We start from the raw sequence: 16,477 nt of genomic DNA on the forward strand, positions 1-16,477 counted from the left end.
CGCTACAGTTGTTGGGACAACAGTGCATATCCGTTGCCAAACTGAATTGAATCTCCTTCCAAGGATTTTGTTACGTCACAGTGTAGGCGTTGATGGTTGCATTTGGGATTATTGCTATCAGATATGATAAAGAACACAACAAACACTTCGTTGATGTCAGCCCTACCTGGTCAAAGAACCAAAATAGGCGCCATCTCCCAAAAGCATATCGTTGGTGCAAGAAACTCTTATATTTACAATTCGTGTTTCCCTCATTATCATGTCTTATATTTCTAGATTCATATCTAGCGATATCTTCAGACTAATTTTCGTCATTTTGGCCACATGCCGTTAGTTCCGAATAGATAAATAGATAAATAAATAAATAAATAAATAAATACACATACATACATACATACATACATACATACATACATACATACATACATACATACATACATATAAATAAATGACGACAACGACGATGATGATGATTATGAAGCCTTTACGATGATGTATTGTTTGACTAGGATTTTACCTTCCCGCTCGGCCGATACCCAAAGGGGAGCTATTATAATGTGCTCTGGTCGTCCACAAAACAGCGAAAGGCAAATAAACATATATTTGTATGCATGGTTTTGTATACTCACATAACTTTTATTGAACGGTGGCCATTTTGTTGTATTTATTGATGGGTTTTTGATGATCGACTTGCGAATAAATATAAACAAACTATGAAATCTTGCGTCATTGCGAAATCTTGTATGATTACATAACATCGTTTTAATCGGAATGACCTCTGATCATTATGATTTAAATACGATGTATGTTACGTAGTCCTGCAAGATTTCGCAGTCACGCGAGATTTCAGTTCCTTTATTCCAAAATAGATAAATAACATTACAAATAAATGAATACATTCAATTAGCGACTTTAACTGTCTAGGCAGCCATAGTTGTCGTAACACATCACTATTAACAATGTAAATCAAAAACTAGTACTGTTAAAGACAGAGATTCCAGTCAAGTGTGAACTAGATGTTAGGAGACACAAATAACTTGACCTTTGAACTCGACTCGAATTGACATGACTTCAAGATTAAACATCAAAATTACGCCATTTCTTGCATATTATTATGAGTAATTCGGGGTGTCTGAGTGTGACCACTTTCTTTCACATTTTTACTCCCCGTAAGGGTACGGGAGGTATTAAAAGGGGAATGTCTGTGTGTGTGTGTGTCTGTCTGTCTGTCTGTCTGTCTGTGTGTCGTGTCATCATTTTCTAGAAATCGGCTGGCTCAATTGTAATGGAATTTGGGATATATAATCTTTAGGGTAATAGCTAGACCTGAGTAGGTTTTGAGCCAGATCTGTTAATGTTTAATTAGAGAAATTTGCATATTATTGAAATCAACTAATTACGCAATATCTTAAGACTGCATACTTTAATTTCAATATAATTTAGTACATACGTTAACCATAAGAAAACACATATGTCCTATCAAGTTTGTTGATGCACCGTACAGTGTTAATGAATAATTTGCATAATTAATGATTTTCGGTAATTAGGCTACATCTTAAGAATACATACTTCAATTCCAATATAATTCAGTACACGCGTTAACCATAACAGTCGCATATGTCCTGTAAAGCTTGTTAGTGTACCTTTCAGTGTTAATAAATAATTTGCATAATTAATGAATCTTGGTAATTAGGCTATATCTTACGACTGCATGCTTCAATTTCAATACAATTCAGTACATACATTAACCATAACAAATTGTGTATGTCCTATAAAGTTAGTTGATGTACCTTACACTTGTTAATGAATAATTTGCATAATTAATGATTTTCGGTAATTAGGCTATAACTTAAGACTGCATTGAGCAGTATCATACATTCTTATATACATTAACCTACGAAAGCACACTTGTCCAAAAAACAAAGCCTGTTACCATAGTTTTTTTAGTTTAATGAGTTATTTGCATAATTAGTGATTCCCTTACGGGAGGCATTCAGTTTAAATCTGGTGTTTACAGGTAATTATACAGAGAGATATTAAGTACACACATTGCTGTTGATAGTCATATCACTGTTTATTGGATTAAAACCATATTTTAGTAACAAATCATGATTTACATAATAATTCATAAATAGATACTCCAGTCAACTGGTATTCAACCCTCATATTATTAGGGGAACCAGTTGTTGTAAATACTTCATTTCTGTGGAATTATTTTTCTTACACAACCTTGTGAGCAATACGACATTTAATACAATTATTTGTCCTTTTCCTATCATGTGTGATCTTCTTGCAACTATCTCTATGTTTGGCCTTGACCTTGATCTTTTAATTGAAAATCGATGAAAATTAAACAATAGATCACGAATGTAAAAAAGTAGATACCAGTTCCATTGATTAGTTACACATTCAAATAAATTTGAATGAAGGCGTGTTCAAGAATATATAATTCGGACATTAATATTGACAATATGAAATATTGTATTTGAAATCATACAGCATTTTTCAGATCTATATATACACCGTGGTGAAATAAATACTTTATATAAGCTAAGGATGAGTAGAGTAGACAGACAGGGTGGTAGGTTGGTAATTGATACATTGGTATACAGACATCAACTACGTACAGACCTCAAAAACCTGTACGTCAACCATACTAAATTAATCTTGTGCTATGATGCATATGAACTTTTTTCTAAGTTCAAAACTCACGATACAATCACAGTGTGTATTATTCTGTAGGTAACATGGGCAAATCATCTGAGCTGCTCTTGCTAGGTATAGATTATAGAATATGGTAATACAGTAAAAACGAATGACGAGGTAGCAGTAAAGTATTTAAAATTCTATTTACAACCGAGGTCTTTGTCTTGCTGGCCGGTAAGAATTCGCAGACGGGGACTTAAATATTCAGTTGGTTGGTTGGTTGGTTGGTTGGTTAGTTTGCTGGTGGGTGGGTGGGTGGGTTGATTGATTGATTGACTGATTGATTGATTGATTGATTGGTTGATTGATTGATTGACTGATACCTTGTTCACAGTTGGTGAGATCGTAGATAAACAGCACATTTTTAATACGACGCTTGTGAACCTGAATTCATGATTTGCTATTGATCACGAGGGGAAAACGCCATATATGTCATCAACGGCGAAATATCAGTTTCTCCAATCCAATCATTGGTGACTCTATGGCCAGGGATATTACGAAGGCAACTAAATAGGATATCACCACGTGTGCAATATAGATGTAAGCCTGCAATAAACAGAGCATACAAACAGTCAGTTCAGTTGTAGAGAGACAATGTGAATGTAAATCTCAAGGACAGCATGTCAACTTAAAATATCATTTGGTGGTAAGTAAACTCGACTCATCCCCTTTTCCGAACAGTCAGCAGTTATCAAAATATCTTATTTACGCACAGATATTTACACATCAAATATTCCATACTACATTGGCTAACAGAAATATAAATAACATTATTGAATGAAATCTGGAAGTCTGAATTTTGGACTAGTTCACTTCGCAAAATGACTAGTTAGTCAGCTCAGGTGTTCTTTGCATACTTACCGCAGTAATGTCCGTATAATGTATTAATTCATCCAAACTCCAGTAATACAAAAACATTAACATTGGATGTACTAAATATGCACAGTAGGTTAAACGAGCCAATGGGATCCATGCACTCCAAGACAATAATGTATTTATTGGACCTGTAAAGATTCGATAATGATTATTAACAAGTTAATGAGACACGTCATCTAATGATTCGATGCACTAAATATGCACAGTGGGTCAAACGGGCCAATGGGATTCATGCATTTCAAGAAAACATATATTCACTGGACCTGTTGATAGGTCAATATTTCTTATTACCAGATGTATGTATTTATTTATTTATGTATGTATGTATGTATGTATGTATGTATGTATGTATGTATGTATGTATGTATGTATGTATGTATGTATGTATGTATGTATGTATGTACTTATGTATGTATTTACTTATGTATGTATGTATGTATGTATGCATGCATGCATGCATGCATGCATGCATGCATGTATGTATGTATGTATGTATGTATGTATGTATGTATGTATGTATGTATGTCTGTCTGTATGTATGTATGTATGTATGTATGTATGTATGTATGTATGTATGTATGTATGCATGCATGCATGTATTTATGCATGTATGTATGTATGTATGTATGTATGTATGTATGTATGTATGTATGTATGTATGTATGTATGTATGTGTCAGGGAGGGATGGATGGATGGATGAGGGGATGGATGGATGGAAGAGTATACATTACTCGGTCCTCTTTGCTACCAGTATTTTTATGACGATACCATCTACCAAGAAATATATAATATAAGTTTACCTCCATTTCCAGTCGCACATGCGAAAATTACCCAGGCTACAACCACAGCAAATATAAAGCGATTCGTAGACTGATACAGAACAGCTAACCATTGGTCAGGATGTGCACCATCAGCGGTTGGATAGAGTCCATACAGTAATGTCAAACCAACACCGACGGCTAGTGCCCAACATAACAAGTTGATAAACTGAAAGGAATGAGACCTAAGCGATAGTTCAGACTTGTATACGGAGTTTCCTTACTGAGATGTGCATGAGATTATTATCGCAATTGATAACTGTGTTGTACATTTATGACATAACTAAATGACGTTATATTATAGTAGTCTACATGCAGATTTAATTTCAGTCAATTGTGTAGGCATTTTGCAGTAAAAGCTGGAAGGCAACTTTGTTAAGGTAAACTTACGGTGCTGAATAAAAAAAACAATTCCTCCCAAGCGGAAATGTTAGATTGTACCAGATTGAATAAGACTAGTTTTAATTATACCAGGTTATGCTGTGGTATGTTGCTTTTCTTTCAATCACTGCACCATTATTCAGTTTGATACGTTTCCCGTTCAGTCTACATAGCACATATCCAAGGAATATACCAACCACGTAAACTTGTAGACGACTATTGATTTGGCATATATGATTAACATTCATGTGTCAGGTAGGTTATCATTGTAATAGCTATCAATCTTACATACCTTATTAAGTTTGATTTGTTTCCCGTTCAGTCTACTTAGCACATATCCAAGGAATATACCAACCATGTATACTTGTAAACGACTGTAGGGTTTAGTGTATATGTAATCGGCAGATCTAGATTCAAGGTTGTCGTTGTAGAACCTAAGACGAAATAATTATGTGATATGTGTTAGCCATGTTTTAATGTATTGCTCCCCTCTCATAGTCCAGTATTTAGTATTGGCAATAAGGTAGTGTTTTGTATTGACAAGGGATGGGGAAGGGGAAATCCAGCCCGGTCTGTTGCATAAAATGCGATCATCTCCAACTCTGTTGGGCTAAAAAGTGACAATCCTTCAATTTCCTTTCTCTAAAACCTGACACCACACCCCCGTCTTTCCCGTTCAAATATTTCAAATCATATATAGTTTAACACCAGCTCCTGTGGTGTTGTGTATGGTGCTCAGGATTAGCTGTTGAGAGGTCAGTGGTTCGAATCCCACTGGAAACGTTATTACCTATAAGGGTACGGGGGGTATTAAAAGGGGAAGGTGTGTCTGTCTGTCTGTCTGTCTGTCTGTCTGTCTGTCTGTCTGTCTGTCTGTCTGTGTCATCATTTTCTAAAAATCGGCTGGCTCAATTGTAATGAAATTTGGGATATATAATCTTTAGGGTAATAGCTAGACCTGATTAGGTTTTGAGCCAGATCTGTTAATGTTTAATTAGAGAAATATGCATATTAATGAAATCAACTAATTATGCAATATCTTAAGACTGCATACTTCAATTTAAATATAATTTAGTGTATTTATTTAACATAACAACATACATTTATCCTACAAAATTCGTTGATGTATCTTACAGCATTAATGAATAATTTGCATAACTAATTATTTCTGGTAATTAGGCTATATCTTAAGAATACATACTTCAAATTCAACATAATTTAGTACATACGTTAACCATAAGAAAACACATATGTCCTATCAAGTTTGTTGATGCACCATACAGTGTTAATTAATAATTTGCATAATTAATGATTCTCAGTAATTAGGCTATATCTTAAGAATACATACTTCAATTCCAATATAATTCAGTACACACGTTAACCATAACATTCACATGTGTCCTGTAAAGCTTGTTGGTGTACCTTTAATTTAATTTGCATAATTAATGATTCTTGATAATTAGGCTATCTTACGACTGCATACTTCAATTTCAATACAATTCAGTACATACATTAACCATAACAAATTGTGTATGTCCTATAAAGTTAGTTGATGTACCTTACAGTGTTAATGAATAATTTGCATAATTAATGATTTTCGGTAATTAGGCTAAGTCTTAAGACTGCATACTGCAATTTCAATACAATTTAGTAAATACGTTAACTATAACAAAGCGGATATGTCCTATAACATCTTTTATATAGCTTAGTTTTTATGAAAAATTTGCATGATTAATGATTTTAGGTAACTAGGTTGTATCTTAAAAATGCAAGCTTCAAATTTCGTATAATATATGATACATATATCAACCATAATAATACGCACCTGTCCTATGAAGTTTGTTGCTACACTTTTTCTTTAATGAGTATTTTGAATAATGAATGATATTCAGTAATTAAGCAGTATCATATACACTCTTACATACATTAACCTAAGAAAGCACGCTTGTCCAAAAAACAAAGCCTGTTACCATAGCTTTTTAGTTTAATGAGTTATTTACATAATTAGTGATTCCCTTACGAGAGGCATTAAGTTTAAATCTGGTTTTTCTTTGAATTCCCAATATTAACAAACAAAAGCGTCACAATGTATTAAATGAGAGCGTATATAAAAAGGGGGTCATGGAAATCGTCCAAAAATCAATGGTAATTACGATCCTGTCCCACCGCTGCCACCACATTCATAGTTTTAAAGACACATTTAATTGGTTGTTACCTACTATAGTCTCTCTTTATTACTATATATCTCGTTGCGCATGCGTTCTGGTTGTTTGTTTGTTTGTGTATGTCTGTCTGTCTGTCTGTCTGCCTGTTCAATATGCTGTTACATATCAAAGTGACATAATAACAATTTACAAGGATATGAAATGTTCTTTTTTAGCTGATTCATGTGGATTTGTTCGCAATGTTATAAACATGTGCGGTTTAGTTTCATTGCTGATGGCATAAACAAGATGTACGTTTAGATGTCACGCGGCTAAACTAACATTTGAGGTAGCAATGACGTCACTGAAATGATTGATCTTTGTAATAACACGTCCATCTGACATTGAGAATTAAGATTTCGTCAAATCGCTAAGTACATAATATTGTTATAGTTTAGCCAAGTGATTGTTTGATAAAAGTTTAACATTTAATCGCCCGGTAAATGGGCAAAAACATTACCTGAAATCTAGTCCTCCAATAGGGTAGCCGTAGTAAGTGGCGAGGGCAGCAACTACACAAATAGATGCAGCGGTGAAGAATGCCACGACACTTGTACCAACTGCAAAAGACCTGTTGTGTTAAAAAAGAAATGTAATGATAAAGAGATCGTGTAGATGAAAAATTGGTGTTGATATTATATTTTTATCTCTTAATAAAACAACTTTAAGATTTTTTTTCTACACAATTTGTCAAGTCAAGAAAAAATTGTTTATTTCATTTGAGGTATACCTAGATATTAAGCGTATGCTGTTTTAAAGTGACAAAGGCAGAGTTTATGAACCTTTTACTAACGTGCACGTGAAAAACCACATTCCAGTATAATGTTGATGTCCTTGCAAATCTGCTATGATATGCATTGTTAGAACTGCTGATTGTATAGTCGAGATTTCCTGAACATTGTTTGGATACGTATGATAAATTACGTCATTTGATCGTTTCTTGGTTATGCACAAGTTAATGCACAAAGCACGGTCATTTGAATATCACTTTTACATACATTACAACGGTGATACATTATTGAAATTTGCGTAATAAGCCGATGATTCGCTTATGTTGATATTGATTTTAATTTCAAATATGTCAGCGGACAACGACATGATTTTTTAAACCATCTATGAACCGTGATGGGCGAGGTTACCACATTCCGACAATTTGTGACATTTGTCTGAAGTCACGCATGTGTCGTGCCTTCAAAAAACAACGGGCGAAGCCATGGTGCATACTTTGCGAAAGCTTTGGTGAGCTAATTGTAAATTTAGGTGTAATACGAAGTTAAATATATTAACTTAGATATGATTAGCGGCTAGTAACAACTCTAGATTTCAATAACTCACTTATACAGCAGAATGAGGAAGATTGGACTTATAATGTACAGCTGCATGTCAGCTTGAAGATACCACGTCCATCCCATACACTGTAATAGAACAGTCAATAGTTAGTGTCAGCAATTTACTTCATTCGGCGATATAGATCATTTTGCCAGTGTGAAACATAATAAATCTAGTATTAAGATTTCAGCGACTTTAGACAGATCTCAAGTTCGAACACCTGTGTACACTATATGGGTGGAACTTGTATGGAGTATTGAAGACGGCTTTACACTTATCCCCCACCCCAAAAGGGAATGTATCCCCATTAAAAATCTATATTTGGTTCCCCCTCCCTGTCAGTTCAAGACAAGCGTTGACTACATTTCAAATTTCGTGTTCACTGGAACAGTACATTCTTGTGTGTTTTCACTCTTGTATATATGAAATATACTAATAAGAACACACTTAGACAATGCACATTACCTACCATGACATTTAGATCACCTGGCCATGGATACAGGTTGTGGAAGTAAAATAAGGCAGCCCACCAGTAGTCTTGACAATATTGTTGTGTGTATTCAGAGAAAATTTTAGTATGCTCTGGACCATTTCCAATGTGTAGTATCAGAGTTGACCATAACAGCAATGTTAAGCCAAAAGCAGGAGTCAGACGCCACCACCGATGGAAGTAGAACAGCAGCCAGTTCAACTTTCCCTTGGTTTTATATAACTGTTTCATTGCAATGTATGCGACAAGACAACCACTGTGAAACAAGGATTCAGATAACAAATTATGACGTTGTAATCGATTTGAGTAGCTAAGGCAACGATTGATTTTAACCTGACTGTAAATAACAATGGAAATAAAAGCAGCGAGGGAAAAGCCTAACCATACCGTCATCGAACCATAACCCTTTAGGAAAGTTTCAGGCAACCGCGACAAAATTATTTTGTGATGACATATTCCCCCAATAATGCACCATTCACAATATTTAAATTGGCAGCGTTGCAAACACTCTTTCTTCTTCTTGTAGGATATTGTCGCTTTCTTATAACAGCATAACAGTTAAATCTCACCTTAAAACGAAGAATGTGTCCACTGCAAGCACTCCTTGAAAGACCGCCATGAAAGAAAACCGTGGAACGACTATTTGATAAAAGTAACGTCGATTGTCTGGTAGGGGGAAACAGTATAATTGTTAAAATCCGTATTGTTTAAATAAAAATGGTTATGAAAGTCATCAGGCCTAAATTGTTTGGTTCTGGTTACCCGACACCACTTAGATTTTTTCACTAAATTGTTTTACGAGAAAAAAAATAAAATCGCGAAATTGTGTGAAGTCTTGCGAGAAATATAGATGCGAAAACTGACATCAAGTTAGGAAGACACTGTGAAACTGTTCTTCCAATCTGTAATGGCTTTACATATGATGGGAATACACCAATAACACATAGACCATATGGAAAACACTGAACTAGACACTCAAATATAAATAGAGAGAGAGAGAGGCAGACAGACAGACAGACAGACAGACAGACAGGCAGAGAGTGTGGGTGTGTGTTTCATTCTTCTTTCGCCAAGTAGAGTGCTCAATCACCTTGGATATCATATCGTAGGTGGACTCGTTTCATTCTGTATCCGTTCCAGTTCTAATCTTTTAAAGCTCTTTCTTCAGTGAAAAGTCTGGAAGGTCGACAACCTACCTAATCCATCTATTCTAAAATTGAACATCGTCAGAACCACACAATTCGTTTGGGCCTCAGCGACAGATTATTAGTTAGTACATACGTACGTTATGATGTGATATTGTGTTGTGTCGATTTAGCCCCATCCCTAGTCCCCGTTAATCAAGTCACAAACGTGCCGATATAAGTTTGGTTTCTTGACTTACCATAAAAACCATCTCCAAACTGAATTGAATGTCCCAAAATAATCCACAACATACTAATAACCCGAATTCCGTTCAGTGCCGATATGCTACTAGAGCCACCTTTCTTTGCACTAAGCAATTTTCTACCATTGGTCACGACGGAGAACGAGATGAGAAATTGTCCCAGATAACCTGTAAAAATCCAACAAACAAAATTGCTATTGTATTGGTGCTATTAGTGTGTAAGATACGACGTGTAGTGCTAGGCCTATCAGCGAACACTCAAGGATAAACTGACTTGGTCTGAACGACAACACGACGTATTTGTCTCTAATAGTATGGTTCTGTCTAACACGGGTTGTTATCATGAACTCTTTATAAACACAAAAAATTACACAAACTTTAGATTGACCACATTGATGGAAAAATGGGTATTTGCTCGGAGTAAATGAATTGCATGAATAAAACAATTCTAAAAATTTTCTTCTTCTCGAAATTACAACGTGAACGAAATATAGACTCGGTCAGTGCTTTCAAGTAGCCAAAACTGCGCTAGCTGCAACTAGGACATTTTTGTTCATCAAGAAACCAAAGATATATTCATGAAAAATTGGTCAATCACTTATAAAAAAGACATTGCATCGATTTATTCGTTGCCTGTACTATCTGTAGATTTGTAGTACGGGTATATAGATATTGAGCGAAAACTAGGTTTTGAATATTGCACCATTTCAAACTGTACTAGTTTTAACTTGAGTATCATTTTTTGATCAGACTACCACAATAAACGCATTGAAAATTGTTCAATTACCTATAATTAGACACTGTACATGTTAATCATAGATTAACATTTGAGCCACAAGCAATACAGAAACAGGTTGAATTCGTGATCACCGTTGAGGGCGCTGATTTTTGGTGCGGACACCCCATAAAACAATTTCGTTTAATTTATCACATACAGCTAATATGTTTAGCACAGGGTGTACGATATAATCAGTAAATTATTGTACCAGACAGAACATTTACGCTAGTGAAGCTTTAATCAAAAGAAATAAATACAAAAAGGTTGACAAAAAAGAAAAAAATGGGCAAACACAAGTATATTTCAAACTATTTACAGACAGTAATCAATCCGTGGCAGAAAGCGGCCATTAGTTTTCTGTTTTTGACAAACATATAAAAAAAACCATAAACATTATTTTTTTCTTCTGCTTTTCCTATCTTGAGCTGGCAATTGATATCAAACAGATACTGTCGTTTTCATCTTGGCCTTTATATTATTGAAATAGTTTTATGTAGAATTGGGCCCTAACTATCCGTGGTAAAAATACGTCAATCATCTTTGCTTGTCCCACAGGAAACATGAAAAAGAATGGAGTGGTAGTGATGTTTGAGTAAATGACAAATGAAGGGTTGACTGGCCATGACGTAATTGAGTCAATAAATTATAATAAATTAAAGTAATATTGTTTTATTCATTTAACAATCCAAACATAAATTTTGAACTTAATTTTGAATTTCCACATATAATTTCTTTAAGGAATAGAATGATAAGTTAATTTACTAGATCTGCGTGTGATATTCTTATCAATTATGACAAAAGGAATCTCGAAGTCGACAAACCTGGTTTCTTTTTCTTTAACTCTTCAACTGTCATCTTACTGTCGATAAGTGTTTGTTTTAGATTTCCATCTTTTTCTATCTCAAGACTCCTCTTTAACTGTCTCTTCAGTTTCCTTTGCCAGATTACGTCATATCCGGTTCCAAGGACCATTAAACCAGCGATGATACTACATATTACACTGTAGAAAATGTAGGGTATTGAGATACGGTCACTATTACATTTGTACATTTTGATATAAAACAACAACACTCTTGCTTACCACTGTTACTGTGCATTGCTTGTTAATGCGCTCATGTGTGTGTCTGAGTGTGGGTGTGTGTGTGCATGTATATGTCTGTCTCTATGTGTGTGCGTGTGTGTCTCTCTCTTGCTCTCCCTTTCTCTCTCTATCAATTAATGAGTCACAAATAAACAACTACAGACTTGTTCTATAGTTGTTAACATATTCCCAGCAATTAGGAAAAAAAACATTATTACAGCAAAGGTAGTTCAATAATAGAAAAAATAAATACTAAAATCTCGTCTATGTTGACATCCCAGTTCATGAAAGCGTCGCCCATTAACAATCAGGGGAACGATCAGTAGATTACGTCATAATCAAGTTATCATCTTCCAATATTTGTTTACAGAACACAATATTGTCAAGTAATATTTCTGTGATGTGTACACATTGTGTTTTGATTAAACTACTTTCTTGTATTCTCTTCAATCACTGTAAAGGTCTATTTTATACACACATTTATGAATACCTCTTAAAAAAGCATGAGTGTCGTCAACGTTGTTATATTCGAATTCTTTATTTATGGAATGCCGTATATGAATCTCACTCATGATTTGACCATTCTCTCATAATGACTTACATGGCAATGTAGTCTCCGGTTCTGAAAGCAATGTCCTCTGGACAATACCCATTGTCGAATGGTACTCCTGCACCTATAGATATATATAATTGAATAAATATTGTATAATAATCATAATTTTAATAATAATCAAGTTTATTTGATATTTGGCAGTCACGGTATCATCGATTGTTACAGGAATATCGATATTATTATCCAGAATTTCTCAGTAGTGAGGCTTGCTGACCAGTGTGATAAAGATGGCGACCGTTATGCTGTGCGCATGCAAGGTGACTGATGTCACTAGAATGTAATACAATGTAGCAATATTTTTTATGTGAATCACGTGCACTGTATTTATGTGTGTATGTGGCGGTACACCAGTGACATAGACAATATGATGATAGAAACCAACTCGCTAGCATATTGTTTACATGACTTTGAAGAACGATGAGGAATAATAATTAATTTACACGAAGATGCTAAAATCATCGATGACTTAAAAAGAGCAATGGGCATTGCAAATATTTTTTTAATGCATGCGTAGTCCAGATTGTTTGTCTTGCTTTCAAGAAGACTACCGAGAGTTGATTGCTCTTATTTTGATACAATAACATGTACCACTGACGTAATCAATATAAAAAGACGCAACAATGATGTAGCAATTCAGTGTTGTGTCTACCTGTAAAAATTACATGCATCATCGCAAACACAGGTTCATATGGACACAGCACAGTACAGTGAATATGTCACGCTCCCACATCAAAAATCAAAACAAAATAGATAAATAAATAAATAAATAAATAAATAAATAAATAAATAAATAAATAAAACAAAAATTAGCACTGTATGACATCCCTAGCCATAGTTCGCTTCAGCATGTTCAAATTTTATTTTATTTTACAACACAAAAATAGCCGTTGCCGATATACGGCACCATGACACACTCTGTAAGCACGGGTTGTTTTTTCAAAGATGAAACTGCTTTGCGTCACTGTGTGGATGATAATGAATCCAATCAATAGAAAATGAAATAATTAAAAAAAAGTGAGTGCATAGTTTTAAACAGATTATTACCCCTGGGGCTGATCAATGGCAGCACAATGAAAATAAGACTCATTATTTGTGTATATTCTGGGACCTTCTCTAATTGTTACAGACTAATACCTTCAGACAACTTGTCACACAGGTTGTTTTTTTCTTCAAATAGTTCTTCTCTTTACTGATTGTACTATGGATTATTAGTCAGATTATGATTGTCAAAAAGTTGTCCTATTTCCCTACTCTGCCATCTTACAAGATGCATGATGGGAAGTTTTGTATCGACCCATTCATAGAAATGGTTATTACCTTGATTGAGAATAAGGATAACATCTGTCATGTTACAACTATCTGGAAAGCAGACGCCCCAATGTATACCAATCTGAAAATAGACCGAAAATAGTAAGTATAGATCATATCGGGTATAACATTTCCGACAACATTTCTGTTATCACATTGGTCTTGAGCTGTAAAGCATAGCTATCTATCTATCTATCTATCTATCTATCTATCTATCTATCTATCTATCTATCTATCTATCTATCTATCTATCTATCTATCTATCTATCTATCTATCTATCTATCTATCTATCTATCTATCTATCTATCTATCTATATATATATACACGCACACACAGAGTTCTCTTTTAAAACATAGCTAACTATATATATATATATATATATATATATATATATATATATATATATATATATATATATATATATATATATATATATATATATATATATATATATACATATAATAAAGAAAGTGCTCCTAGGACTGCGATGCATAGGAATACAAATGTAATGAGTGGAACAGTCCTGATAAATAAATTCAATCCTAACGTTTCGAATCAATTAATATATATATATATATATATCAATTACTAATTTGTTGTAGAAGCTACTAACTAGTCATAACAATGCCATTCCAATTCAGTACCCTATTTTCTAAAAAAAATAAAAAAAATAGGCAAATCGATTTGAAAATTGTGAGGAAATCTAACAGCAGTATCTATAATTTATTCATTTAACAGAAATATATATTTCAGGTGAATTTCATCAAAGGTGAGTGGATGCTTCTTTTCTTGTGGATTTAACCTTTGAGCCTGCAATGCATAATTTACAACAGACAGGGTTGTGGTTGTACATTCATAATACTTAATGTTACCAACAGTTAATAAGAATTGAAGCATTGATATCAGGTGTACATATTTGAAAAGAAAAGTATGTTGCATAGTTTCACTGTAAATATACAGTAATATACATTTTGGTATCTTAAAGAATGAAAAGGCCAAACGTTACATCAAAGGTCACAAAACGAAACTATGTTATATGGCGAATCACTCAAAAATGAAGTGGTGTCAAGATTTGATATAATAATATGGTAATACAGTTTAATAATGTATAATTACATTTATTTTCTTTATTTTAAACCAAGAAAATATATTAAAAAGCGAGGAATAAGCTGTTAAATACAGTCCACTGCTATAAGGGGACTGATGACTCAGATACACGTTGATCAATAGAATTCGTATTGAACACTGAAGCTTCAAAAGATGTAAGACTCATGCAGTTATAAACCATACACTTGTTCACCTAACTCTAGTTTTGTGATGTTCACACATCAAAATACCATGAATATCATATACATTTGAACCTAAAATACTTACTGGGTATGCAATAAAGTATTTCCCGCCGAAGGAACGAACACCTGGGTCAGGTTCCACGGAACGACATAAACCATAACTACCATAAGTTTTTCCATTAAGAGTAAATTGATATTCTCGCAGTATTTCTGGCAGATCTCCGAAAGATACAAACACTGTAAAAGAACATAAATGGCACTAAATATTTTGAATAGATGTATTGTAAAGTTTGTACCAATTTGTAGAGTAATGATTGATATGTCATTTATGTAGCATACTTTGTTGTTCATGTTTTCATATCCGTTAGGTTGATGTGTTGTTTATTTATTATATTGTTGTTATTTGCTGTTAGTTAAATTACGTATTCAACCAGGTTACCGTAAGCCAGATACTTGGCCATTCTTTGACAATGTCATTTGCCATACAAAAGCCAGTATGCTGTATTTCAGACAGCGAAGTTGCTTGGCTCTGATCCCTGTGATTCAAGAGTGTAAGATTGGCAACACCCATAACTGTATTTCGTTTACTAAATTTAGTATTTATATGATGTATAGTTTTTGTTGTTGGCTTTGGAAAAAAGACTATGAGCCCGGAGTTGCCGTAGCCCAGAGACGTGGTTATTCCATTAACTTTACATTGATTTCTCGTTCGCCAAAACCTACATATGTGTGTTCGATATAGTCAAGTTGTTTGGCTCGGAGCAAGTTGATTCATAGGTTTCAAGACTGGTTACACCCATGTCTTAATGCTGTTTACTAATTTGGTGATATCGAAAACAAATAATGTAATCGTAATTCATACATTATGCGTCAGCACACATGAACACAGCTTCTTTCTCTGAGTCTGAGTTACATTCCAAACGAACTCACAGTAGTTTAATCAAAGGCATACTTAACAACCACCACTTACTATTGGCTGAACTCAAATTTGGTATTAAGAAACTTGTACATGATCCTATCTACGACGCCAGATGACGGTTGCAATGTCATAGAGGCACACATAATAAGTACATACACATGAACATTCGAGGTCTGTTTCAGTATTTTCACCGAGTTTACAGTTTATAAACTCTGATTATATCTCATTGGATCTTATGATGTTTTTGTATAGACCTGGATACACATGAAATCAAGGAACGATCTATCTATACAAA

At 34.1% G+C, this 16,477-nt stretch overlaps 1 protein-coding gene across 1 annotated transcript in view; it reads right to left on the reverse strand.

Annotated features, from left to right (window-relative positions):
* Positions 1-3,141: 3,141 nt before the first annotated feature.
* The window catches only part of LOC144444328 (nose resistant to fluoxetine protein 6-like), a 13,954-nt gene continuing 618 nt past the window's right edge, over positions 3,142-16,477 (reverse strand). The window contains exons 2-14 of the mRNA XM_078133741.1: positions 15,349-15,500; positions 13,982-14,054; positions 12,653-12,725; positions 11,792-11,970; positions 10,190-10,360; positions 9,375-9,471; positions 8,785-9,061; positions 8,322-8,401; positions 7,447-7,557; positions 5,075-5,216; positions 4,384-4,570; positions 3,568-3,710; positions 3,142-3,252 (exon numbers count right to left, since the gene is read on the reverse strand). Coding sequence (XP_077989867.1) covers positions 3,142-3,252; positions 3,568-3,710; positions 4,384-4,570; positions 5,075-5,216; positions 7,447-7,557; positions 8,322-8,401; positions 8,785-9,061; positions 9,375-9,471; positions 10,190-10,360; positions 11,792-11,970; positions 12,653-12,725; positions 13,982-14,054; positions 15,349-15,500 — 1,796 coding nt within the window. The remainder of the gene's footprint in view (positions 3,253-3,567; positions 3,711-4,383; positions 4,571-5,074; positions 5,217-7,446; positions 7,558-8,321; positions 8,402-8,784; positions 9,062-9,374; positions 9,472-10,189; positions 10,361-11,791; positions 11,971-12,652; positions 12,726-13,981; positions 14,055-15,348; positions 15,501-16,477) is intronic.

The sequence above is a fragment of the Glandiceps talaboti genome, chromosome 13, assembly GCF_964340395.1.
Source record: "Glandiceps talaboti chromosome 13, keGlaTala1.1, whole genome shotgun sequence".
NCBI classification, from domain to species: domain Eukaryota; kingdom Metazoa; phylum Hemichordata; class Enteropneusta; family Spengelidae; genus Glandiceps; species Glandiceps talaboti.